This window comes from Haliaeetus albicilla, chromosome 9 (genome assembly GCF_947461875.1).
Source record: "Haliaeetus albicilla chromosome 9, bHalAlb1.1, whole genome shotgun sequence".
Lineage (NCBI taxonomy): Eukaryota > Metazoa > Chordata > Aves > Accipitriformes > Accipitridae > Haliaeetus > Haliaeetus albicilla.
Genome location: NC_091491.1, coordinates 42,331,651 through 42,359,376, shown reverse-complemented (window position 1 = coordinate 42,359,376; position 27,726 = coordinate 42,331,651). Strand labels below are relative to the sequence as shown.

At 41.2% G+C, this 27,726-nt stretch overlaps 2 protein-coding genes across 9 annotated transcripts in view; one reads left to right on the top strand and one right to left on the bottom strand.

The window, feature by feature from the left end:
* VEPH1 (ventricular zone expressed PH domain containing 1) overlaps positions 1-2,894 on the bottom strand; it is a 96,619-nt gene extending 93,725 nt beyond the window's left edge. The window contains exon 1 of the mRNA XM_069792872.1: positions 2,714-2,894. The gene's annotated coding sequence lies outside the window, so the exon portion shown is untranslated. The remainder of the gene's footprint in view (positions 1-2,713) is intronic.
* A 2,721-nt stretch (positions 2,895-5,615) lies between these two features.
* On the top strand, positions 5,616-23,795 carry SLC66A1L (solute carrier family 66 member 1 like). 8 transcript variants are annotated; one of them, XM_069792884.1, is made up of 11 exons: positions 5,638-5,804; positions 8,357-8,480; positions 9,675-9,758; positions 9,885-10,020; positions 11,014-11,128; positions 11,267-11,396; positions 12,522-12,612; positions 14,401-14,525; positions 15,407-15,502; positions 16,556-16,741; positions 22,793-23,795. In XM_069792884.1, exons 5-11 carry the CDS (start codon positions 11,091-11,093, stop codon positions 22,892-22,894), a joined length of 768 nt encoding a protein of 255 aa, XP_069648985.1. In that variant the 5' UTR covers positions 5,638-5,804; positions 8,357-8,480; positions 9,675-9,758; positions 9,885-10,020; positions 11,014-11,090; the 3' UTR covers positions 22,895-23,795. The 8 variants fall into 8 exon arrangements, with proteins under 8 accessions (XP_069648978.1, XP_069648985.1, XP_069648981.1 ...); XM_069792877.1 differs by lacking the exon at positions 11,014-11,128 and adding an exon at positions 5,616-5,631 and having other exon boundaries at positions 5,715-5,804; positions 9,675-10,020; XM_069792880.1 differs by lacking the exon at positions 11,014-11,128.
* The last annotated feature ends 3,931 nt before the right edge of the window (positions 23,796-27,726 follow it).

Sequence of the window (27,726 nt, the reverse complement as noted above, 5' to 3'; positions counted from 1 at the left end):
AGTTATTTGGAGGCTTAGGGAAACCAGTCAGTAGAAAAAAAAAAAGGCAGCACCTCATGGGACAAGTTATTTCAATTAATTAATATCAGGACTAATATGGGTATGTAAATGCCTTTCCAGGACAAAGTTTTATTTACTAGATTTGTAGAAGAAAGCCTCTTTATAAGTGAGCACTAAACCATAGAAATGTAGGACTGGAAAATCCTCAAGAGATTATCTAACCTACCTTCTTATGTTGAGGCAAGAACTGTCAGGTCTAGGCACACCTGACGTTTGTTCTGATCTTGTTTCCCTAAGCAGAGCTTTTCAACACTTCATAATTCGGAATTTACCCAGTAGCCAAAGACTTCTTCCAACTCCATTAGAAAGAGAGGACAACAGATCACTGCTTTGTTATGGTGTTTGACTTTACAATTCTTTGCTCTCTGAAACATCTCCTTTTGGAGCAAATGTCTCTTTCACCTTCTCACTCATATTTTCTTGCTTTTTTTCATTCTGGCTGAATCTCCTCTGGACTCTCTTTTCTGGAATTTCTCGGCCCATTTCCACAGGGCACTTGTGCCATCAGGGAGCAGCAAGTGGCTGCTGATGCCTGCAGGCCTGGATTGGGCTCCCCCCAAATTATCTGTGAGGTTTGATCATTTCCATAATGGTCCCTCTTAACCAGCTGTGCAATCCAGCCCTCCTCCACACCTGCAACTTTTGTTAGCTTCTCACGCCATTATCTGTCACATCTGGCAATTTCACACGTTGTGCCCAGTGCTTTTCCATGTCCTGTTCACTTGGCTTAACCTCAGGCCAGGGCCTAAGAAAATTTGCCTCACAAAATTTGTTTCTTTGTGTTTGTTTGTGGTGTTGAGGGTTTTTTTGGGGTGGTACCACTATACCTGTTGTCTTTTTCCTTAAGCATTCCCCCTAGCCTGAGAACATCCTACTCCACAGACGTGGCACACAGCCAACAGTATGAAACCAGCTCCCTGAATTTTTCAAAACATATTGCAGAGGAACCATTTTTCTCATAAATGAAAAATTTAAACCAATAGTCTCTGCAACATAAGTCAACATTTCATCCTTTGTGTGCAAAATGTAGTTCTCAGTTTTCCCCCAACAGGTCTGAATTTATCAAACAGTGAGGTGTATGCATTGCATTAAAATCAAGGCATAGAAAATCCAGTGTTCACCTTTCAAGTCCACCTCAGTAGTAAACTGATTCAATTTTGCTGTCAATTAAATTAGGGAGAAAAAAGGAGAAAATGGGGGGGAGATTAACACATTCTGAGGTAAATGGCATTTCAGAGAAGTTTAATCTTACTTTCGAAACATGCAGACTCATCACATACATCTACATGGAGAACTCTACATAACACCTGGAAGGCTCAACACCAAAATACTGACATCATCACCTAACTGTATTAGGGTTTTCTTTTTTTTTTTTTTTTTCCTCAGCAGGACTCATGGGACAAGACAAGAATTTAGGCTGGGGCCTGAAATTCCCATTCCAGTCTAACTGACTTCAACCATAAAGGTAATTTTCTCCTAATCATCAAATTAAATTGCCCCTTTAGTCTTTCTCATCAGACTGTAAATAGATGATTGTCTCTCCTCTTGGAAGGACAAAAATTAAAGAAAGAAAAGACATGGAAAAAGACTAAAACACATACAAACTAGAGGTAGATACCATGAACTCAGGAGACATTGTTAGGAGGTACCAGACCTTAAGTCAACAGATTCTTGAACTTAACTTTAACCATATGAGTAACAGTCTCATTCTTTATAATCATTCATTGCCCCATTTCACAAAGTCAGAGAATCACAGCATGGCTGAAATTGGAAGGTACCTCTGGCGATGATCTAGTCCGAGCCCCTGCTCAAAGCAGGGTGAGTCAGAGCAGGTTGGTCAGGGCCACCTCCAGCTGGACTTTGAGCATCTCCAAGGATGGAGAGTGCACAGCCCCTCTGGCCAACCTGTTCTAGTGTTTGACCTGTCCCACAGTGAAGAAGTTTTTCCTTACATTTAACTGGAATTGCCTGTATTCTACTTGTGCCTACTGCCTTCTGTCCTGTCACTGGTTACTGCTGAAAGGAGTCTTCCTTCACTCCTCCCCATCAGATATTTATATACATTGATAAGATCTCCCTGAGCCTTCTCTTCTCTAGGCTAAGCAGTCTCAGCTCTCAGCCTCTCCCTCTACACCAGATGCTCCCACCCCCTAATCATCTTCATGGCTCTTTGCTGGACTCGCTTCAGCATGTCCCTGGTCTTTCTTGCACTGGGGAGCCCAGCAATAGGCCCAGCACTCCAGACACATCTCACCAGTGCTGAGCAGAGGGGAAGGATCACCTCCCTCCAGCGGTGGGCAATGATCTGCCTAAGGCAGCCCGCTCTGCTGTCATCTGCTTCTGCTGCAAGGGCACGTTGCTGGCTCACGAGCCACTGAAAGTCCTCTGTACCCATAAACTTCCGTAGACACTGGTTCAGCTTTCCACGCATTGTTTTCAAATGTTTTCATTCACTACTTTTGAGAATCAGGCTTTAGAACAATACAAACAGGCACTACAGAGAAAAGTCATGGCTGTCACAACTGGACTCAACCTCATTACAAAATGACAGACGTTAAGTGTGATACTGGTATTGTAATACATAATGACTTGTAAGAGATAAAGGATTAGTATTTTAGAGTTAAAACTGATCAAACAGAACTGTCAGCCTTACCTGGAAGTTTTCTGATGCTTAAACAAATCTTCTCCAATTCCACGTTCTCATTAATTCTTGCAAAGAAACTCTTTCCTACCAATTACCGTAATAATATCCTGACAATAGAGAGGGTAAAAAACAACAGCACTTTCTTGTCTAAATAATATCCAATATCAGTTCCATTTATCACATCTCATTAACAGAAAAAAAACCTATAAAGCCTTCCTGAATGTCTTCAAATCTCTCTGACAAATTTCATTAGCATTATTTCACCCTAAAAATTATAAAACCTACTTTAAATTTGCAGTCTAATAGTACCTTCAACCACCCTACATTATGATCCCAGAAAAGGGTTAATGGCATGCATATATACAGACCACGGACTTTTTTATTTTAATGACAAGGCAACAAAGAAATTCACTTAATGACAAGTTCTTGGACTAATGTATTATTCATTTTGTTATGTGACAGCAGAACAAAATTGTATCCATAAATATATAATGTTGTACACCACTTTTTAATGTAGTTTACATTTATGAAATAATTGGCTGTCTTTCACCACATTATCCTCTCTTTATTCACTTTTTTTTTAAGTGGATGTCATAAAATGCAGTTCATGACATAGAAGATGTGTTCATTGCAGGAACAGAGACAGCAACTGGCCCGGAAAAACCTGTGAATTTCAACCTCTGTTTCTGAAAACGTTTTCTAGTCTCTAGAAGGATTTTAGAAGTATCTTTACAGTGTTTTTCCACATATAAATTGCTACTTTACTCCTTTTTCCTTACGATTAACGTTATGTATTAAATCATTTGAGGTCAACAAATTGATCATCAACGTACTTACGTTCATGTATCTAATGATATGTGGAGTTTTGACTTAAATAATAAAAATACTCAAACCTCTTTAGTCGGTATCCTAAAGCAAGGCAAGCCAGGAGCAGAGAGACCTCTCAGCACAGGCAATCCCCTCGCAGGCAGGGCTTAGCCTCGCAGAGGTGGGTGCAGGCAACACTGGCCACTAACGGTCCCAGGAGAGTCAAGCGGTGAACCAAGCCCCAGATACACCCAGGCGGTCCAGCCAGGGCCAAAAGGAGACAAGGCTAGAGACAGGACTAGTGGCAAGACTACAGCGTAAGTCCAAAGTCCATCCAGGAAACAGGGTTGGATACAAGCTATAATGTGCTTGCATGAAGGGTCCATCCAGGAGCCAAGCTGCTAACAGCATCGGTCCAAGGTCTATCCAGGACTGAGGGACTCAGCTTGAGCTGAACTGGGGCCCCTGGGCAGGTGTGGGTGGAGGTTCCAGGTGAGGCTAGTCAGGGCCATCCAGGCCCATCAGCACCCTCAGAGCACAAACACTTTCCAGGTTCCATTACCTGTTTGCTCAAATTTTGCTTGCCTTCGTAAATTGTTATGAGGAACATTTGCAGATTATTTTATCCTCTCCAGTCGCCTGCATAGTCTCTCCAGTTACTGCCCTTGTGTGCTTCAGGTTCACATCCAGTTCTGGGTTTGGTACCACATGGGTTACTTACACCGAGAGGCCTTTTCTTTAGGCAGTGGGGGGGATGTAGGAGACGGGTCTTCTGCAGTCCTGCTGCCAGTACGGCCCCTCCTGCAGTGCAAGCAGCTCCTTCCAGCCTGCTCCCCTCTTCTGCTCTGCACCAGCCACGAGACCCAATTCTGTCTACACAGGTGAGGAGACTCCAGCTAGCAGGCACTGTAACAACAGGCACCACCTCAGTGTCTCAGCCAAAATGTTATGTTATAAGACGAGTAACAAAACCTATTCCTTCTACATGTCTGTATGCTGCTAAAAATTTTACAAATCTGCATGCTTTTTGCCCATCAACAACAGATGAGTCCTGTGGACATAAACAGGGAATTTCACAGCGCCAGACAAATGCTGCTTGATTGCCAAAACCAACACTGAATCATGGCTTGAGCAGCAATTAAACTAGAACAATGCAGATACCCGGAGCCTTCCTTTAATCATTCTCCCAACCCTGTGTTAATTAGCTAGGCTGCAGTAACTACAGAAATGATGAGCCTATATGAGAACGAAAAGTAAAATTGTAATAAAAATTCAGTGAATTATACAACACTCTTTCCTATCACAATATTTGAAACTATTCATGTCCAAGAGTGCACATCCTACAAAGATCCCAGGATTGTTCATCAGACTTCTTTGTATCGCCGATCACTAACTGCCATTACCGATCAAATTAAAGGGCGGCGTTCCAGAGCTGCCGAGGCTCGGCCGGTCCAGAGGGCACCGACACCGCAACGGAACGGTCACCACGGTCTTTATCAGGCATCCAGAGCCGAGGCCGGGCTTGCGAAGGGCACGTCGGTTTCAACCCTGTGGTAAACGCGTGGGTAAGGGGCCCCTTTCCACAAAAACCCCGCTTCTCTCTTCCTCCCCACAGCCGCGGAGTACGCAGGCCCGAAAGCCGCGGCTTTTTTTTGCACGAAAGAGGGGCAGCGCCGCCGACATAACTGCCGAGGTCTTAAAAACACCACAGCTGTCGGCACCTCGTCAGCGTTGCGGGCACCTTCGCCCCTACAGGGCCGCGTCCGCTGCCCGCGCCTCGCCCTTCCACCTCAAGGGCCCAAGAAAGATGGCCGAGCCTGGCGACAGCAGCACGCGCGCGGCGGTTCGCTCCTTCAGCCTCAATCCCCTCACAACCACCCCCGTTCCCCGGGCAGAAGCTCGGCCTCGGCGCCGCGCCTCTCGGTCGCCGGCGGGAGGCAGCTCCGCGGCGAAGACCGGGGCTGAGGCGAAGGCCGGCCCGCCCGCCCGCAGAGGGCGCCGCGGCCCCGCCGCTGTGGCGGCTCATGGCGGCGCCGGGGCCCTGCCGGGGGAAGGGGAGGGCCGGCGGCCCGGCCCTCTCTCCCGCCCGTCCGTCCGTCCGTCTCTCCGCCTTGCCGCGGGTGGGTGGCGGGCTCCCCCGACTCCTCTCCGGCGGGTGGCGGCCGCCGATGCGCGGGAGTTTAAACCCGCTCCCTGTCCGCAGGGCCTTCCGTGTGGTGAAACCGACCGACCGCCGCGCCCGGCCGGATCCCCGGAGCAGCAGCAGCCGCCGCCACAGCCACAGCCTCGTCAGGTCGGTGCCAGCCCCCGCTCGGGTGCGTGTCTTCGCCTCCCCGCACAGGCCGAGCCCCCTCCGCCATTATCGGGATTCCTTTAACGCTGCCTTCCCCGCTCCCGTTTCTCCTCTGATGACCAAGTACCGTCACCGTCCGGGGGTACGGGGGGGACAGACCCCTTCCCCCGGAGCACCCCGGGTCTGCAGAAGGCCCCACAAGCAGCCGCTGCCTCTTGGACCCGCTTTCCCCCGAGGGACGGTGCTCCCCCGGGGGCTTTAGGGCTGGGATGGCAGCTGGACTCTCCTGAAGAAAGACGCTTCCTTATGTTTTGTTGGGGTGTTTTTATTATTATTATTTTTTATAAGCTAAGTTGGAAGTGTTCTGTGAGAACTGGGCTTGGTTTCTAGGTAAAATTTGGTCACCGGCTCTGAAGAGGCGGCGTTCACAATCAGGAGTGTGTAAAAATACATTTAGAGAATAGCTGGAGACAAAACGCGATCACCTGGTTACCGTTGGGAAGCGTTTGAAGAAGCCCTGAATTACTCCTTAGTTTAGCTCCACTTTTTTTGGTTTTTTTCATTTCCCCCAAGAGTAATTAAGTTATGAATACCGTACAACTGAACATCCTTCTAGATTTCAGGCTGTTATTAGCTGCTGTTTAGAGAACTTGCAAATCTGCCAAACACACATATCTGACATCTTTACACATTACTAGCAATGTCTCGTTATTTGACATCCAGGAACATGCAGCAGCCAGAACGCATGGATGTTCACGGCAGCTTGGCAGCTGGGGAGGCAGAGAATCTGCAGCAAGTCTCCCGGGTTCCAGGGAAAGCTTGCTTTTCCTCGTCTGCACTGTGAAGCTATTCTTAATGAAGTGGATTTCACTTTTAAACCATTGACTACTTCTGTTTGCACGTTTTTACTCCAGAATAAAGTATTCAAATAAGAAAAAGAGTGTCCAAACAGGAGCCTTAAGCTACTGATTCCTTCTTACTAAGTATCTTGCGCCATAATGGTTTTACTTCTAGCTAGGCAAACACTAAAACTTTTCAGAAAGGTATGATGTCAAGGTTCCAGGTTCACTCTCCTGTGAAAAGAATACCTTTACTATAACTTTTCCAAATGGTAGTAACTAGTATTTGGGCATTAATCTAAGAAAGCATGTGAGGTTGCAGGCAAGGAATTGTTATAGGACCATAAATCACCTTTTAATATTATTTTCTTTTCTCATCATTGGCAACTTAAATACGACAGGAAGAAAAGAGATGTCATAGCAGTCTCCTTATCCTCTTTTCAGGTTTGAACCATTTAATGCAACGAAAGAGAAGTGGAAGGGGTTTTTTTAAATGTTGAGGAAAATTTCAGATCTCTCTGGAAGACTCAACATATTGGGGGAGGGAACCATCTGTATTGGCCTAGCTCAAACACCTTTATTCTTTTGAGCTGAAGGTGTAGTTATGAAGTGCTTTAGTGTCAGAAGACATAGCTTATTTGGTGAAGGCTATATCCTAATATGGCACACCTAGTCCAGGTGTGAAAATAACTGAAGATCAAACACAGACACCATTGCCTTTTGCCTTCCCAGCAATGGCAGGAGGAGTTCAGCTTTTGTGGCCGATATGTTCAGTTGATGGCACCCAGTTGTTCTAGCCGCTGCTGGAATTGCTGGTTTTGGTGATCGGGCTCTTACTAGGACAGAGTATTTTACTGGGGATTTAAGAAAAATAGCAATTATTGTAAGATTAAAAATACAGTCACAAGGACAGGCAACACAAACATTATTCTGCTGTATAAATGTTAAGTAATAACAACCCAAGAATATCCACATGCTTTAAATGTGTTAAGTATGTTGTGTGGCAGGAGGCCAAAGCTCAAGTCTTCCGTCATCTGGGAAGTGTAAGTGGCCTGTCTAATTCCCACCACTTTTTAAACTGTTTGGTTTTCCATAATAGCTGCAGGGTTTTGGAGCAGGGTATAGCATAAGATCAGGTGGTTGAGTCTGAATTGCCTTGTTTAGACTTGCTGCCACATAGTCCTTGATCTTGTAAGAGAACTTTTGCATGCGTGAGTCCAACTGCAGTTATGATATTCAGACATGGTTTTAAATACCATGTTAAACCTAATTTTTCAGACATGCTTTTAAAATACAAATACCATATTCTTTTTTTTTCTTTTTTTTTTTTTTTTTTTACATCTGACATATTTTGCTTATCTTGAAATGGGCATTTGGGGATGAAGCTTAATAAAATGTATAAGGTTTTTGTTACAAAGCTTATGAATGATTGCAAGTTCATGCCTAAAACCTGCCTCCTAAGTAGTATGTGTGCTTTGATGTTTCTCCCGTTTTAGTGGGTGGTAAAACCCTGCTCAGCTGCAGAGTACCAGAATGGGAAACTTAGTTGAAAGATTACTTGCAACTTTTTTTTTTTTTAACTTTAAAAATTGTTTTCAAAGATAGCTACAAAGTCTAATAACTTCACCAGTATAAGCTGAATATATCTAATAGGTTAAGGTGAATTCTCAGTGTATGAATACATCTTCTTTCTTTATCGTTTAATTGGTTTAGGTCCAATGATGACGGTTCTCTTGAGAGGCAGCCAGTTTCTGCAGAAAACTTGTTCCAGCTTTTAATGCCGTGGATACTTGAAGTCTCATGGAAAGAAAAAGCAGGTTTCTCGACGACTAGCAAAGTGAGTCCTAACTTTACAGTGAATGATGCTCTATGAAAACAAACTTTGCGAAACTTTATCAAGATTTGAGAGTAGTTTGATGCATAATGAGGGTGGCTCCAACATGTTATGTTGCAGAAAGGGTATATTGTCAGCCCTTCCAAGCCCTGTCCCCAAGTGAACCTACTAGTATAGTACTTATTTTGTTTGGGTTTTTTTAAACAGTGCATTTGCTCTGGCTTTTTTCCTTAATAGCTAGTTGATTTTAGACTCTTCTGTATGAGGAATTATTAATGTTCAGAGGACTTAACCTACTCATTCTGATGATAATGTATCAGCTGGGTTTTGTCAGCAGGAAGTTTCGAGGAATAGTAATAGATAATTCTGCATTTTTTGTTAAAATTTTCTTCGTTTTTGTAGTGGTTAGCCCTCTAAGTAAATATTAACATTTCAAATAGGATGGATATTTCAGCAGGAACAAAAAATACCAGAATTATTATAATTGGCTACAAGAAAATATTTTTAAAGGTCAAACCCAACCCTCCCTTGCTTCAAAATTTAAGCCGCATTGTACTATTATGTTTCATTCTGGGGATTTTGGGGCTGGCGGTACCCTACGTTTGCCTTCTGCAAGTTTCTTATGCTTTCCATCTTTCCTCTGGAGTATTAAATAATACAAACTGTTTGACACTATGTTGAATCACTGGTTAGTCTGACAGGCTAGCTAGATTCAAGTAGACCTTAGAGCTTGTCTGGAATCTGAGTCGTGACTGACTTGTTTTTCGTAACATTATCCTGAAGTTAGTTGCATAGAAAGCAACATTATGTTTTTTAAGTGTGAGAAGAGTGTTCAGAATCTGGGCTAGTACCGTTAAATAAAGTACTGTTACTTTATTGGCATAATGTTGAACATGAAAATCAGAGTTTTGGTCTTAAGTGCAAATAAATGGCTTGGCTTACTTTACCCTGTAGCAGAATGCTGGCACCTTAGTGTAACTGGCAGTCTTAGTCTAACACAACCTCAGACTAGAATGCTATAGTGATATAAATCTGCAGTGTTGCATATTTGTCAAGAGCTAATGAATGCGATGGACCGCGAAGTATTTTTCTTTCTTGGAAGTCTAACTTCTCTTCTGTAAGCAATAAATATAAGCAAGCATTGTACTGTTAATGTCTTATTCACACTGGCTATGTTTATTTCTTTGAATTTGGCAGGTTCGTTTATGAGATTGGAAATAACTGTGATATCAAGCATCCGTCTGGATGCAGAGGTCTTTTCACAGAGGATATTCAGCATTGGTAAACGGATTTGCGGATTTGCATGCGGTAAAAATGGAGGCAGAAATAAACTTCTGAAATTGAATCTCGGTCCAGGAATGATGGCTTCTCAGCTGTATACACATGCTTTCAATATCTCCCCAATAGAGAATAGGAGATTGTGCATAAATGGAACACCATGGATTTGGCATCTACTAGAAGAATGTGTTGAGAATGCGTGGGAGTATTGGAGCGTTGTCATAGGACTGATTTCCATTGTCTGTTTTCTGTTTGCTGCACTACCGTAAGTTTAAAATCTTAAGCAGTCCTCAGATTCAAACATGAGTAATCTTGCCTGAAGCCTTTTTCAAAAGCTGCCTTTTTTTTATTTTATCTTGGATATGTTTCTCTGTCTGCATAATACAGATATAATATGCCAGAGAAGCATGTTGTTCATGTTTGCAAAAATATTTGGTGGTTGACAAATGAGCTTGATGTACTGTTCTGTTGTACTGACTTGACACTAATCTCTGCCACTTAGAGCAAATGAGAATAAATCACCTCTTCTCTCTTATCTTCTCCACCCTGAGATGTGTGTGCACGCGCAGGCACACTTGCAGCAGAAGTTGGCTCAGTGTTTATTTAAACCACATGCTATGTCACCGGTACTGTTGTGCTGGCTCCTGCCAATGAAATTTGGACTGGGAGAAGGTCAGAAGCAGCACATGAGTTAGCACTTCAGTAGTGCTAAATCAGTTGCTGTTTGGTCGCTGGCACTGGGTTCAGGTTTCAAATATGTAGATAGGAGATGACAAAGGAAAAGTAGAAATGCTCCCAGCAGGTGAAAATGCCTGAAACAAAATGGGATTGACTCCAAAGTCTGTCCCCATAAGGGGGATATAATTTACTGAACTAGTAAAAAGGCTATGGAAATCAAGCAAAATAAAACCACTCATAGTAAGCTGTTGAGCTTCAAAAATATTAGTTGAAATATTCGTTGAAAGGGGGCTTTACATTAAAACTGTCATGTTAGTGAGCATGGAATTCATCAAGATATGTCTAATGGACTCACATTTGGGATTGCTTCGTAGTCCCTGTTGTGAACGTGAATAATAGCTCTCCAATTTAGAGGCATAAGTGTAGTCGTCAGCTCTTTTAGCAGCTTTGTTCATTCTTAGCCCTTCTATGTTAAATAACAGTGGTTTTCTTATTTCAATATTTTAAAGGCTGGTATTTACAGCAAATGAATATAAAATGCTTATGGCATAGGTCTGGTGACCAGAAAATTGTAGTTCAGTGCAGGCCACAAAAAAGGGGCACATGCAAGCAGTAATGAGGTTGTGATTTGAGTCTTTTGTTATGTGAGAGTAAGACATGGTGAGCTATAGTGATATTGAGTTCTTCTTCAAAAGGTAAGTGGAGTATTGCTGTGATAAGTCTCTTGTGGCTAGAGTTTTAATCTTTATTCAGATTTTGAAAAATGTACTTCTGAACATATTAAACATTTTTTACTTATACTATTTTACAATTACTTCTCGAATTTGTGCCAGTCAAATTTACGTTGCCTGTCAGAATGGAAGAGTGGATCAAGCGCTGTCTTTGGGCTTTCTGCTGTGTTGGATAGCTGGAGATCTTACAAATTTCATAGGCTGCTATTTAACAAATCAATTGCCAATTCAGGTAATCTGTCAATATTCCTACTTTTTGATTTATTCTTTTCAAACTGTCTCTTTAAAGTCTAGGATAACTTAATATTGCACAGTGAAGTACATATTGGGGAATAAAATAGTTTTGTGTTCTGTTCACAGATCTATCGTCTGTAAAATAAGTCATAATTTCCCAGATATTTACATTGATACTGTTACGTGTTATAGGAGTAATTTCACACTCGTAATTAACATTCAAAGGGACTTACTGGGTATTACTTGATGATGAATGAAGTGGGGAATTTTAATTTGAGCTTTGGCTTCAAAGTAAGCTTGCAGAGGGCTGGAAGGGGCTGGAAGGAAGTTGTGTTGTTTAGCTTGTAATAGATCAAGCTGTTTTGGGGCAGCTACTCTTTAAACTTCCTCTTGTTTGTTTGTTTTTTTAAGAAAATTGTTTATTAACAGGGAAATACTAGTTCAAAGCTGTTAGTGTCTGACTAATTTGAAAATATATTTTCTTCATTAGAGGGAGGGTTTCTCTGAAAGAAACAGTCATTTTCAGCAATACATTAATTGTGTCTGAAACTTTCTTATCTGCAGTTTTTATTTTTGACTCTTAATTAAAAGAGAAAGAGGTATGTGTCAGTCACCTGCAGAAGTTTTCACAAGCTGGAGATGGACCCAAGGATGGACAGAGTTGTCTTCTCTTTTACAACTTAACGTGTGGCGCTAACCGTTCTATCTCCCCATTACGAAAAGGGGAAAAGAGAATGTTGGTTTTGTCTTGCTGAAATAAAAGGCACTAAGTAAGAGAGGTAGCTTCCAAAGTGCTGGGAAACTAGGTGGAGCAGACTTAAGCTTCTGGGCAGGAAGGATTTATCAGTCTGCCCAGGTAGGAATTTGTGCTATGCATCCTGGAAAATGACCAACTATTGTGATTGTGTCAGCAAGTCCCTGTTTTGTAAGGTTTACACTGCATTCATCTACAGTGGTCTAACTTGTTTTGTACTGGAAATGCTTTCTTTTTCTTTTTTTGGGGGGAGAGTGCTTTGGTATTTGTCATTCATATTATGATTATGAAGCAAAATTTCTATACATTTAAGTTAAGGTATTTTGAAGTATTTGTATACTGAACAAGCAAATGTATCTTCTCTTTCAGATTGTCACTGCCATTTTTTATGTTAACATGGATGTAATTATGATTTCACAATTTGTCTACTATAAGCTGAAGAATCAGAAGATGACAAAATGTAAGGTTTTTCAACAATTAAAATATTCTTCATATTGTAGCACAGTCTTTACTTTGATATTTTCTACAGTGTTTACATAATTTTTTTTTCAGAGGGATCAAAAAATAGAGTGCACAAATTCTGGTTGAAGTTGTTAGGCCTATTGCTTCCAGTTTTCTTAGGCTCTTGTGAAAATCCTACACTTTCTCTTCCTTTCTCTTCTCTTTTCTTACCCACATAGTATCTGTAAATATTTTCCGTGTAATACTTTCAGTTTATATAGACATAAAAAATGCAATAGTTTTGTGGAATCCAGTTCCATATTTTAACTTACTCCATGGTTTTACTATCTACTTACAGCTATCTAAATATATGTATAAGTTGAAAGCAAGCATTATTTCTTTGTGTGGTTCAGTTAGTTTGCTCCATGTTGATTGAAACCGGACTTCATTTGCTTATAGCATAAAATATCTTGACATCTTCATGTGTTCTGTTTCAATACATGTAGTTAAAAAACATATTCAAGGGGAATGAAATTACTCGAGTTATGCTTCATAAAATCCTGGCAGTAGTTGTAGTATTCAGCCTACCAGTGGACTACTGTTTTGACTGAAATGGAAGGCAGAAAGCCCTGTTCACATTGTATCAAATCAAAAACATTAACTCATCAATCTAAAAAAAAAAAAAAAAAAAAAAAAAAATCAAAGAAAATCCATGGTACAGCAGAGGTAACAAAAAGCTGAAGTAAAACAGATGCCTGCCCAGCAGACTAAATAGGGATAAAGCAGATTCATTCAATATGGAACTGATAATAAACCTGGAGATAGGTCAGTGCTGAAGATATTTCCTTCCTGCTGCCTACTCTTGAAAACAAACACAAGCTTTTGTACATTTTAACTGCCAGTGCCTGTTGCAGCTCAATGGTTTGCGTAACTGGAGAGGGGGGAATGGTACTGTGATTAAAGCTGCAAAAGAGGACTTTTCAGTACCCAGTTCTGGAGCAGTTACCCTAGACAAGTTGGTCAATTTTGCATCCCAAGGTGCAGCCTGTGGACCAGCACTACTAAGCCTGTGTAATTAGCCCTGCAGGTCTTTAGGGCAGACTTACTAATGCCATACAACAGTTTGTCCCACTGGTAACAGCGACTGCAGGACTTTACCAGCATCTTACAGATACAGAAGGTACCGTAGCTCCAGAGTTCTGTAGGATTGTCTGCCATTTTCAAGTTGTCTTGTAGGTGTCTCTTGAGTCTTGCTGTATGGAGTCTGTGTCCTTGAATATTGGAGTCTTGGTAAGGCTCGGTATCTAGCTAACCATGGACATAGAGACTGGTCCAGCACAGCACTTTAGATTACATATCTATCTTAGAGCTAGTTTTGTTAATTTAAATTTCAAATATCCTTCTTTTGCAGGTTTTAATCAAGATATGTTGAAAGAAACTGTTACATTCTATTCTACTTAGCAGTTTTCTCTTTCTCAACTGTTGTTTAATCATAAACTATTAGGAGTTAATATAAGAGATAAGCCAAGTATGACAATTTTCTGTCATTAACAATGACTGTTCAAGGAGTTCCTGTCCCGTTCCTGCACTGCTACCATCGGTTGTTGCACAAAGACACAGCACAACTATGATAGTGAGCAGGGGTGGACACAGAGCCCAGAAGAAAGAGGTGGACTTACATTGCTGCCAAGAAAATGATACATGAAATTGTACCTTTAAATTTACGTAGTTATACTGCAAACAAAAAGTAACCTCCAATCAACAGCAGATGTTATTTTTCAGCTAATTTGTTTGTATGTCATTGTAGGCAGCAAAAGCCTGAAGAATTTCTGTATAACCTGGATCATGGTGTGTATAGCACTGTGTGTTATTTTACTCTGTCAGCTGTTAATACGAAACCAAGACCAGAATACAGTAATCGAAAGAAGTAATGTAAGTTCTTCCCTGCTTCCATTCAAACAAAATCCCACCCAAACGTGTCTTGAAAAGATTGTGTACACTGAGCTTTAAAGAAATTTGGATGGTGTTTTTAACAATGATTTAGAAATCATAATGTGGCACTGTGTGGATCTTTTATCTATGGACCATGCATCCCAAAATAAAGAAGTTAGAAAATTGCTTCAGCTTCCTGTGTTTCGGGCTTATTCTGTCCCTGTGCTGCTCTGTGAAATAACATGTATACGTGTTGTGTTTCTGCTTGTGTTAAGTACTGTAGACATCCATGTAGAGACTACACAGTCACAAGTGAAATCAATAAAAGTGGAAAATTACAATTGTACCTGCTGCTGCTGTCATTTCAGCAGGAAAGTTCACAGGCTATTCTAGCAATTTGATGGCCTTCATACTAATGCCAGTAAAATAATTGTAATCCAGCAACATTGCCCAGCAGGGAAGCAGCTTATTTTCAAAACACAGCTAGAGTGAGAAAACGAACAACTCTTAAACTATGAAAAATGAGTATTTTGCTTCCTCCAGACAGGACGATTCATTTTTTTAGTGGCCCTAGCTACAGTTCGTAGTTTTGGTTTGAATTATTGTGCCCAGGCTTTTTTAGCAGGAGGAGTGGATTGATATTAGTGTCGTATCCTAAAGCCCGGCACTAGTTTTGATCTCGGTCATGGCTATGACGCAGCAGTGTGCATTGTTGCGAGAAAAGATCAAACCCTTTCTAACCCTCTTTGGTCATTTGAAGAGCAGCACTGAACTGCTTTGAAAGGAGTTCTGTCCAGAAAGTCAGCCAGTGGACTCTCAGTTTAATCCTCTGAAATGCCTGAAAACATTCTTGCCAAAATATATGTACCTTTCTTTTTCAGAACTCTCTTGATATGATTGAAATGTCAGGCTTCATTTGTGGCTATATATCCTGTGTGTTTTACTTGGGAAGTAGATTTCCTCAGCTGTATACAAATGTAAGTAGGTTTTTGGCTAAGTATACTTGTGTATTTTACAAAATGCTCTCTGTTGCTTTAGATGTCGGATTTTCCCTAACAGTGAGCCCTCTTGAGCTCAAAAGCCTACTTTGCTTTTGTGAGTGTCTGATATGGTAAAGAAAAAAAATGGTTTGGTTTTTTTTTTCCCATTCAGAGGAGCATGGTGAGAGTTTTAGGAAAATGGTGCTCTTTGACTGATGGAAGAGGTTTGATAGGCAAGGGAAGAGGAATTGAAGTATTTACAGTTGGATTTACCAGATATGAGCGGAAACATGCTTTCCATGATTGTTGTCGTGAGCAAGTGATATCTCCCCTTTTCCTTCTCCAAACTATTGTACCTTAAGAAACCAACTGTGGGATCAAAAGTTAGAATTAGAGGGAAATTAGTTTGGAATTTTACCCCCTTTTCACAAAGATGCCATTACTGGCTTTTTTTTTTCCCCCCACAGCCTCTTCACTACCAGTATATTTAAGAACAAAACAAAGCAAAAGAAAAAAACCCCACCCCAAAAAACCAAACACAACAAAAGACCAGAAGGTTTTACATTGTCAATTGTATACAAGCATTTTAATTGATTGAAATGATTAGTTCATTTTCAAGCCTATTCATATTCCTCCTGTACCTTTTCCTTCACAGCTGGAATACCACAGTATTTTCAAAAAGGTCTACTAAACAGGCTGATAGAGCAACAGATTTCTTAAGAACTAAATATCATTTGGAAGCAGATTATCCTTGCTGCTTTGCACTTACATAAAAATTACTTTAACTGGAGCTGCTTCTAAGAAGCGTAACAATTTCCATAGTTTACAGTGATAGGTGCTGAAAGTATTAAGGGTGGAGGATTCAGAGCCCAGGAAGAGATGGACAAGAATGACTGAAAGTCTTTGGATGTGTTATAGTACAAAATGCCAAACGAGGGTCCCAAAAAATGGCATCCAACCAGGGTCAACCCACCACAAATATCTATAACTGGCTACTGTGATACATATTTTAACATTTCTTTGTATTTGTGAAAAATTCTTTGTATTTAGTTCCGAAGAAGATCAACAGAAGGCACCTCTTACCTGCTGTTTGCATTAGCCATGATGGGAAACTGTACATATGGACTGAGTCTTGTTTTAAAGATGCCAGCTACTGAATCCTTCCGGGCCCTCTACTTTTTACACCATCTTCCATGGCTCATTGGGAGCTTTGGAGTTTTGTTTCTAGACATTTTTGTATCCTTTTTCTGTTATAGCTAGAGTTTCTCAGGATAGGCTTGCTAATAAGTAGATCAGAAATCAAGTTGATTTTTTTTTTAAATCGAATTTTTTTCTGTGATTCTAACCTGATCATAAAATCTTCTTTCTGAACAATAATTTGTATGCTTTTTATAATAATAATTCTTGATAAGAATAACAAGTTTGTAGAAAATATCTACGTTAAAGCTACATTGCACAGGTTAATTTATATCTTGTAGCCAATATGCAGTATACTATAAGTTGTGGGGGGGGCTGTTACACATTGTGCTGTTTTTCTTAGGTTTGCTGTCTGATAAATGTAAAAAAAAAAAACAAAACCAAAAAAACCCCCCAAACACACAAAAAACCCACAACAGATCTCAAGCCTGCTTGTTTTTAAATGCAAATACAGAATTATAGCTTTGAGGATTTGGTTAAATTTTAAGTGTTATTGCAAGATTGCATTAACGTCAGAGACAAACAATGAGGTTTTGGCAAACTTAGTTTCAGAAAATAGCACTTAGCAAAGAAATGCTGCAGCTACCCTTAATTGCATAATTCGGGGCAAAATCAGATGCATTGAGACACTGAGTGCCTCTGAAATCCAGCAGCTATGCTCATTAAGTCATGCTAAGGGCTAGTCAACTACACAGTTATCTAGATTTGTATGCCAGTTTCTTGAAAGTCCTGAGCAAACTTAAAACACTGTAAATTTTTGTTCTTATATTCAGGGGACATACATAAGAGGCCCACAGTATATTAGTTACTGTTAGACGTGCTCTTTCTAGATTGAGCATTAGCATCTTGTGATCAAAAAGTTAAAGCAAAATGTTTAGAGTACTATTGTACTTTTGCTTCAAAAGCCTAGCGAACAGTAATGTGGTGGTACTTGGTCTTACTGTTCACTATAGGTTCATAGTCACCTGTTTTGTTACTGTAGCTTGTATTTTCACTTAAAAGAGTACAAAGAGGAGATTTTCTGATTTTTCCTGAAGTCAGAATTTTGGGTTTGTGTCTGAAAACATCTTGGTACTTAGCTCCATGAACTCAAACTATAAAACAGGATAAAATGAAGAGTGATTTCAGGACCATGCTGAAGCATACTGTGTTAATCCGTTCCATATTAAAAGGAAGTTCTTTACCAGATTTACCTGGAACAGTTCCAGAAGTTATGATTCCCAGGCATCAGTCTTGTCTTTCTGATTAAAGTAATTTCATAAGCCACTCCGATTAGACTAGCGATGGGACAGCTGACCCTGGCCTATGTATGGACTGTTAAATTATACTGTCATTCAGAATAGCCATCTGTGCTTTTTGTGTCTCCAGCCATGGCGATTTAAGTGGGCAGTTTAGTAAAACATTCTACATCGTGGGAATGCAATACTCCACTACAGTGGTGAGACTAAACTGTGGTTCGTGGCCCGTTTTGAAATAAATTGTAGTTTTATCTTTTATGAGACAATGCTGTTTCTTTTGCGTGAGCAGACTGTAGGGATTCAGGGTCGCTAGCCAGCCCATGTGGCTGGTTTGAGCTCTCGGACCTTTTGTTCCATGAACGAAGTAGTGACTCGTTCTTTCTTCCGCCCCCAGCCCCCCAGCTGGAAACATAAACCAGCCAGTATTTATTTACCCAAAAAAACCCTAGAACTTGATCTTGATGACCCTTACAGTACATTACGTGCATATTTGCAGATGCCTTGCTATGATGTACTCTGAAAAGGAACTTTTATATTGACCACAAACCTCCCCCCTCCCTGAGCCCTGCCCCAGGATTGCAGTGCCAGTGTGCACATGACATTCATTTCTGGGTTCTGTCTTGATTGGAGTCTGAATCCAATCTTGCTAATAGTCCTCCAGTTCAAATTATATTGAAAACAGATGCTTCCAAATCAGGTTGGGGAGCTTATAGGAATCTAGTCAAGTATATAGTGTTAGCTGAAAATGTATGATGTATTTGTAATCAAGAGAAAACAAAAGCAGACCTCCTGCTTTGAGAAGCCCTGAAGGTAAGGAAGTCAATGCTTTTAAAAAGAGAGCTTCATTACTGTCTCTTGCCAAGCAAGAAAATGAAAAATCTAACAAACTGGTATGTCACGTTAGACCAGAAAACAAAGAACAGGATCACCTTGGTTTTGGAAAACAGAGGAATTAAACCAAAAAGTCGCAATTTCTAAAAGGGAGGTGTTTCATAATTGATTATTTGTGTAACAGACAATCTCTGTTTTGAGGAGTAGTTGCAGAAATTGCCTAATTCTGGTAGACTTTATTCCTGATAGTGGCCGGACTTTCATTAGGTGGAAAATAAACTCTCATTTCTCAAGGTCCAAGCCAGGATTAAGAGTTCACTTACTCTGTGTCTACTGCAGTATTCTGTTGCTTCCATCTGACACAGCCGGCATTGACTATTTTTAGAAACAAATGGACTCCTGATCATAGCTGGAACAGCAGCTCCAGCATTACTTAGTGCAGGATTACACTGGAGTTGTTTCGGCTTGGTTTAACAGGATAACAGTCATCCTGTTTCTTTGGTGTCTACAGTTAAAGTTATTTGGTTGCACAATAAGCCAGTTATTTTTGATAAATAATGGAAGTGTCCAATTACTTGTATGAATTGTCCTCCTTTTCATTTTAAGAGGAGTTTCATAGCATTACACATTTGAATTATAAATTCGACATGATTTTGTTTTCCAGTAAATGTTTCCTTCCAACTGCCGTTTTGCAGTGGAAGGTGGTTGGAGTTTCTCAAGAAACCACGACGGTCGGGGTTTAAGTGGGCCTGATAGGGTGCCTTGTCAGTCAGATGCTTAGTCCAGGTTTGCCTGCTATAGGGTTCCATGGTGGGCCTTATTAGAGCTTTATTTTATGTGGATGATTACTTAATGCTTCACTTGTACACAAGGATGCAGTACTACGTATTTTAAAACACTAGCTCAGTTGATGAGCAGTTCTGCCCTTAGACTTGTAGCAGCCGCTATCACGAAGTTTCTAAGAGACTGAATCTAGTGCAAGGTTTTCCAGAAAACTTGGTCCATTTCTGTAAGTCTACTATGCTCTTTCACCCTGCTTCCTTCCTCCCCTGCTCCCACCAAAACCAAACAACTCTGCTTTGTGTTTAGTTCAGACAAAGCCCTTTACCAAGATTTTTGCCTTTTTTTTGTTACTATTTGACATCACCCTATTGTCAGAGAACTGTGTTCAAATCCTGCACATGTACTTCTTTTCATTAAGTGTAGCCAGGTTGTTAACTGGGTAGCCAAAGTATATTCAGCAAGAGCCAAGCTGTTGTACACAGACTCTTCTCTTGCACCTTTTGTGATTTGCAGGGCAACCATTTGGTATCCATTATATACTTCTACAAAACATCACGCTTTGTAATTTAATTACACTGTGCAAAGAATATAAGTCTGACCTGACAATTCAGCCAGGAGAGTTTCCCAGCCAAATGTACAACTTATTCTCTGTGCTCCTGTAAATAACTGCTTTTGTCTCAAAACTGTTTCAATTTTTGAGTTGTCATTAAATTGTTTAATTTAATGAAACAAATTTAATACAGTAGCTTAGTGGCTGTCATGAACTTTACTCTGAGAAGTCAGTTTGGTTGTCTCCTCTACTTTGGGCTGTCTGCATGCTTAGGTCTTAAAGTTTCCCTCAGAAAGTCAGACTTGAGCAGCAAGTTAGTTTCTATATTAAGTAGTCTTGGCAGTTTAGCATTTATTTTAAAAATATGAGCAGCTGAGTATGTATGCTACAAAAACATATTCTGGAAATACTGTTTGATAAGCTCCACATAACTTGTGTTTATAATTTATTCCTCCTTAAAAGCTCTGTTGCTGTTGCCAACTTGGTGGCTGAGAGTGATAATGCACAGTGCTAGAGCCCAGGCTTGTCCCAAGCCCACAGTGTGATTTCAGCAAATTTGATTCCCAGTTCACAGTGTCTTTTTCCACCAGTGCAACTATTAAGACTTGGGGAGGTGCTCAGCTGCAAGTACAGTAAGGCCTATAAAAAAGAAAAAAAGAAGAAGGCAGGAAATTTAAGTGGTAGCTATATATGCTATAAAACTTAATTTGCTAAGCTCTAAGAAGAAAGCATTCCCCACGTAATACTATAGAAATACTAAAAAAAGGAGTGCTGACCTGCTGTCTCTGAAGGAAATCCTGTCTAGTCTTTAGTTGGGGGGCCTCAGAGGTGGGATGTTGGAAAGCTTTGGGAAGGTGGGATAATTCTTGGGGCTCTGCCTAGGATGTAGAGAATTTCCTGTCCATTCATCCAGGCCTCCCAGAAAGCCTTTTTTTTTCTCTCCTTATTTTTATAAATAATTACATACATTAGCCTCAAACTTCTCACAACCATTGTCTACCAGCCAAGTTATTTTAACTGATCTAAAGTGTTGGTGGAAGAATTCTGTATGTCAACTTTCCTCCCAGAGAAACGATTTCATTTTTAAAAGGGAATTTTATGTCTAACAGTAGTGGTGATCCAGGCTCTATAAAACCTGAACTTACATGAGCACACACTGGACTTTTGTACAAGGTGCCTGGGTGTACAGATGGCCGCTTGTTTCTACACCACATATGTTTAAACCTGCTTTCATGCCGATCCTTATGTTGGAGGCTCTCTTTGACCTCATCTAGTACACCTGCTTCCACCCATTTACTGTCCTCAAAGCCTTCTTTGTCAAAGTTGGATAGCAGCTAATGCTGGGTTTAGCATAGTCTGCTGCTGACATCACTCCCATCTTTTAGGAAAAAAAAAACCCAAAGGTGCCCAAAGTGAGTGAAAAAGTAGGAGCCAGAAACCCTGCCGTACCGAGTATTGCCACTTTGCTGGCTGGCGATGGTTTCTCTTTGTGAAGACAGGCTTCTGGTACCTGCGGCTTTGCATTTCACCTCATTTCCATATCGATCTTCTGTGACTAGGAAATCTTTCTTCTGTAACATGCTATGCATATTTCTTAGAAAAGAATACTTAGGGAAGGGCATAGCTGGATAGGTTTGTACGATATCTTTGTATCTTAAAATGGTATTTCTATCAGAAAACAAAGTGTTTTGTATCAAGTTCAGTACTCAACTATCAGACTCCTCAACTGTCTAGCAAAAATTCTGAAGAGTAAGAAATCTCTCTCCTGTCTGTTCTAGATGCACACCCCTGATTTTTTTTATTTAAAGGCTATCTATGCTCAGAATAAAAAAAATTGTTTGAGAGCTGGAGACATCAAGAAAAAGGACAAGTACATACTTGTTAATCCTTTTTAGATTAGCAGTGTTTCCAATGGTCTGTCTTACAATAGAAATAAATAATTATGTCTAATTGCACAATTCTATGTTGAAAATAGCCTTAAATATTGAGTCATAGTGTTGTCTGTGTGTCAGTGCCTGTAAATATCAAACGGCCTAGAATTTTGCAGGAAATGAGAATTTTGTTTTCTGATCTATTGGTAAGAAAAGTTTTTAATAACTTTCTCTCCTTACCAGCATCCACCCTCAGCCCAGCCTGCAGTATTTAGACCACTGAGGCTGGAGCAGTACAGGACAATATGTTTGATTCCACCTTGTTCCAAATGAACCTTATTCCTATTCTGCTGCTAATGAATTTCACACTTAGGACCCTTGCAAGCACGAGGATGAGGTAGTAAAGGATATTTTCATGTGTATTTGAGCCATGTAACCAAGGGGATCTGAAGTTTTGAGTTACAATTTTTCTGTGTGCTCCCTTTTCTAGTGTTGCAAATAAAATATGATTAAACTTTTTGCCATAAAGAAGTATGGACAATGAGCGTTAAGTAGGATTTGGAAAAGGTTATATGCTAATGTAGAAAATTCCACAGTCGGGATTAAATAAATGGATAATACTTACTCTACAGTACATGAATTAGATACAGCAAGTTTTAAGCTTTCCTCTGCGGACTGTGGTATTCAGAGCCTGTGCCAGAACTAAATGGATGGCTGCTGTTATTCTGTACAGCTTATTTTGGTTTTAATTGAAAGCAAGTACTGCAAATGCTACCTCTGTATCCTAGTTAATTACTTCCTTACCCTGAAATAACAGGTGACTGTGCAATTCATCCTGTATCGTCAGCACAAGGAGGGACAATCTGGTTTAGTAGCACTGGAAGTGGAACCATTGCTGGTGAATGAGGAGACTGCCTAGTGCCGTGCTGGATTTGGCTCCTGTTTTCATCGGATTTTGCTCTTGGATGACTTTGTCGAACAGTTAAGATTGCAGTTGCTTAGGGACCAAATTTATTACTTATTTTTTCTTATTTATTTTGTCATTAATTTGTCATTACTTATTTGCAAATGACATGCCAATAATAAAATATTTAATAATTACTGTGTTGTTTCAGGATAGATACAGGTTTTTTTCCTGATTCCCCCCGCCCTGATTTTAGCTGTTTCTCCCCAAAGTGTGATACGGAGTCACAGCAATAGGTGCTGTAGAAATATTTATTTGACATCATGATACAGTGCATATCATGGGATGACTATTTATTTTTAGATAAACACGTACGTCTAGTTAAGAGTAGCGTGGCTGGTTTAAAAACAATGGATGAGATTACCCCTGTGCCTTGAACCCAGCCTGGAGTTACAGACTGCTCGGTCCAGTTGCATTGTATGGTAAGACTTGGCCTTTTTTCATTCATACTCCATTTTGTATGCATCTGAATTAAAAACATCCTATAATTAAGTAACTTCAGTGCAGAGGATCTGTTATGGATGCAAAACCAGAATCCTGGTGTAAGTTGGTGGGAGCCTCACTTACAGCTCGTTGCAGAGTATCACTATGCGTTTTATTTTTAAGAGTTAAAGCATTTATACATCAATACTGGTGTGTTCCAAGGATTATAATTACTGTATGTCATCATATACCCCATATAATGTTTTTGTACAACATGCATTTTCTTTGCAAGCTTCTGGTTTAGATAAGTACCACAGAGAAAAATTAGAAACTGAGGAGACCATACCTTGCAATTTGGATTTTTTGCAATAATGTGTTGTGTTTGAAGAAAAGTTTAATAAAATTATCTCAAAGAATAAACTTCTTATTAATATTTCATTGAATATATGTATAATGATTCACTCTTCAATAAATAAGTTTGTGAACAGAAGGGCTGCTTTTTTAAAAAGGTCAACATGAGCATTTTATACATTTGTGGGCTTACCATGAAGCTCCTTCCCTTTGATTTCAGGTAACTGTTAAAGGGACGTGATTTAAATTTTGTTTTTAAATAATAACAACTAATAAATAATGAATTTATTTTTAAGGAACTAATGAGTGCAATTGATCATATCTAAATTGCTGCCAAAAGTGCACACTAAAAATGAAGCATTTTTCTCTCTGAACTTTTCTAGAACTTTGTGCACCACTGATAACACCCCATGTAACAGGGTTGGGGCGATTCTGGAGTGGGGCGGGGGCAACCTCATCCCTGCTGCTGTATATGGAAATTTAATTTCAGCTTCTGTTGCAGCAGTAACTTAGACAAGTAACTGAATTCTGTGTCCTTGCTAGAAACGAATTGGATCCTGTTAAGTGATGACTGACTGCGCGATGGTGGATTAGGTGTTAGAGGCACAGCGTGCCGTGGAAGGATAAACCCATTCCAGCGGCTCTGTAGGTCCGGATGGCTTACGGCCCTGCCGCCCGCCCAAAATGCTGCTTGGCAATCCCCGCGTCGATGGTGTTGGTTTAGGCAGTGCCACAACAGCTGAGTAAAAGGGATTTGCTAAGTCGTGTTGTGAAAAGCCAAGTACTTCTGAAACGTTTTACAGCTCTGCGAGACGCTGAGGGTGTATGCAAGATCTACCCCAGTGAAGTCGGTTACTTTATTAGTCCCAGTGTGTACTTAGGGAGAACATGTTTGCTCTGATTTCTGAAGCGAGTAGGGGGTATTAGAAATTAACCTTTTCAGTACATAAATTAAAATGCAATTTGTCGTACTTGCAGATTTATATGTTCTACACACGAGATTATCAAACTCTTGCCTGGCTGGTGATTGAAACCATGACTTGTTACTTTTTAATGCAGTTAGAATTTGTTCTTACATCGTTTCGTCAAAGATTATTTCCCCTTTTATTACTATATGTAGTCTTATTTTGGGATGTCTTTTTATCCCCGTTTCATACTGCCGTTTATTAGAACAGCCAAATATGGGGTAGGTAAAGTTACTGTGATTTAATTTGAGCCTTTAATGGAAAATACTTTAACTTTTTAAATGTGAAGCAATGATAGCTAGTTATTGATAGTTCATATATATGTAATATTTAGTATATGAGTTAAATAAATACCTATACTTGAGAAGACATTATTTCCAATTAGCTATTTGACTGCAAGAGCTGATCGAATACATACAGTTGTCCTGCTGTTTCCTGTCGCCCATTAGGATGCAAGGTCTTTGTGATCCTTTGCTCAGCCCATAATTATTTTCTCAGAACCAGACCCTGCCATGTCAGAAGGAGGAGGTAGAGCCTTGCCCAAATATACCAGGTTAGAGACTAAAGGGCAGATCCTGATCACCTCTTTGTTAATCTCAGGCAGGAAAATATGACATGTAGCTTCTGTTGCAGCTACTTTGTTGGAAGCAAAGTGTCTTAATCTTCTCACTTTATGCTACTAATTCTTCCCTCATGCTGCATGTAATCCAAGATTAACGGCATTGTTTTCTAATTTTATTTTTTTAACTATCATGGAAATCTCATTAACTAAAGGAAACATCTGAAAGGTCTCCAGGGCTTTATTTTTAAACAAATCAATGAAATAATTCAGCTAACGTAGTTCTCCATCGTCCACGGAAGATTCTTCCAGGAATGGAGTTACTCCTGGCCATTACACATCAGTTCTGATCACTTGTTTGAACAAGAAAAATATGTACTTAAAGCTTTAACTGAGGGAACCCTGAGAAACTGTTACCCACATCCAGGGCTGGGTCCCTTCAAATGGCCTTTATTAGTGCTCGGGTAACAGACAATGAAGACGACTTAATGGATAACAAGGAAAGGACACGGAAAACGCTTGGGCCAGTGGCTGCGGTGAGCTGATGCCACGACACCGAGCCAGAGCACGGTGGGTCCGTGCACCCCGCGCCGGCTGTGCCTGCGTCCCAAAGCGAGCCCAGGCAAGTCCCCCAGCGGCACAAATACCTCGCCCTGCTTTCCTAATGGCAGAAGGCCGGGAAATGAACGCTCTGCACATGAAGGCTGTTGGTCCTGTGGGTGAGGGTGGTGGTCCCCGCGAGCGGGGGAGCAGAGCACGGCGCTGCCGTGGAGGGAGGAGAGATGTGGTTTTGGTACCCAGCCAGGAACGGAGCAGTGATGCAGCCCCGCTGCGTCCGCAGCCCCCTCCTGCTACGGGGCCGAGGTCTGGGTGAGATCCAGAGGTTTTTTTTCCAAAAGCCGCCGGTATGGCTCTTGGCTGTGGATGTGCCCTTGCTCCCTACAGCGGCCGTGCAGGCAGGAGGCTGATGCTCCCTGGGTGACATCCCTGCTGCCAGCGGAGCCCGGTTCTCATGTTTGGGGCTTTTTTGCCGCTGTGGGCAACAGACAGCCCTGGCAAGCAATGGGGATGCACCCAGAGCTGCCTCTGCAGCGCAGCGCTTCCTCCGACAGATCCGGATCCGTCCCCTGAAAGCTCCTCAGTACTGCAGCGAGGGCTGCCCCAGCTTCTCCAAATCCTGGTTTGTGGGCATTTCCCAGCCGTTCTTCTGAGAGTCAGGGGTTAATTGGCCCCATCACCACCAGGAGAGGTAAATCCAACCACTGCTGTGGTGCATTTTAAGGAAATTTTAATGGTGGTAGGGATGATTCATGAATATTAATAGGTTGTAGTACTTTGGTGTCCGTCCATGTGGCTGCTTGCTAGATGCTGCTGAAAATATATGGTATGGAGACAGGGCATTGATTCATATCGTGATGAGAGGAGTCGCCGTAGTGTGTTCCAAACAGCTTTTAAATGATGACTGCAGAGGAATTAAGACCAGTTTAATCCAACTAAATAATACTCCTAACAATAAACCGTTAAAATCAAGTTGACTTTTAGATTCTAGCAATTGTATCAGACAAGGTGATTACACTCAACATCAGTATTGATAATCATTAAAATAGATTAAACTATCGACTGAGAAATAAGAAACGCTGGTTGACTCCGGCAGAAGTGCTGGTGTGACTTTACAGCAGGGCCCCTCCTGCTCCCTGAAACTTCTCACTGCTACGTGGAGGGTCGGGCAGGTACCAGTTACTGTTCCTCAGGAGCATCACGTGCCTCAAAATTGGCTCCTATTGTAACAGCACATTTTATCTTTAAATGTCTTTGGAGGACAGGTTGCAGACTTCAGGAAGAAAGAAGCATTGCATCATTTTGTCTGGCTTGCTAGTGGGTCACAGCTTGTACCTGCTTCTTCTTGGAGCCCAAGCCATCGTTCAGCTGAAGGACTTCTTCCAGGGTCTTAACACACCCAGAGGGAATGGCCTTCGCTGGGAAATGAGCCTTTATTTCTCAGCGCAAGCTCAGCGACTTTCTTTGCGTTTCCTTCAGCAGCAGCCTGAACTTTCTCCTCTTAAAGGCAGTTCTTGTAGATAAGGCCCGAAGCGACTCGTACGTGAAATGACTCGGTTCTTCTGACGAAGCCCAACGTATGGAGCTGCCCAGGTTACTTACTGGGACCGCAGCGTGAGCAGAGCCTTAGCGTCTGCGGTGGGGCATGGATGGACCCCAGGTAGTCCTAAACCCACCAGCCCATGGGCCAGGCATCTCGCACAGTCTAACGCCGTCTCCTTAGGGGACATTGGCTCAGCAGGAGGTAGGACACCGAGCTGAAACTGTGGCAGGTTGCAGGAAGGCTGGGGACTCCCGCAGGCACCACAGCCTGTGGGGCAGAGCGCCTGGTGTGGATGTTGGAGAGGGGGAATGCTGGAGCAGAACAGTTGGGCTGGGTGACATGGTCCTCTGCTCCAGGACCAGCCCCTAGCGCTGAGGCCATGGTATCT

Excerpts from the sequence above, each read along its gene's own strand:
- SLC66A1L (XM_069792877.1), top strand. The coding sequence starts at position 9,683 with ATGAGATTGGAAATAACTGTGATATCAAGCATCCGTCTGGATGCAGAG. Across the intron at positions 14,526-15,406 it reads CAGTAATCGAAAGAAGTAAT|AACTCTCTTGATATGATTGA; the intron begins GTAAGTTCTTCC and ends TTTCTTTTTCAG. Across the intron at positions 15,503-16,555 it reads TTCCTCAGCTGTATACAAAT|TTCCGAAGAAGATCAACAGA; the intron begins GTAAGTAGGTTT and ends CTTTGTATTTAG.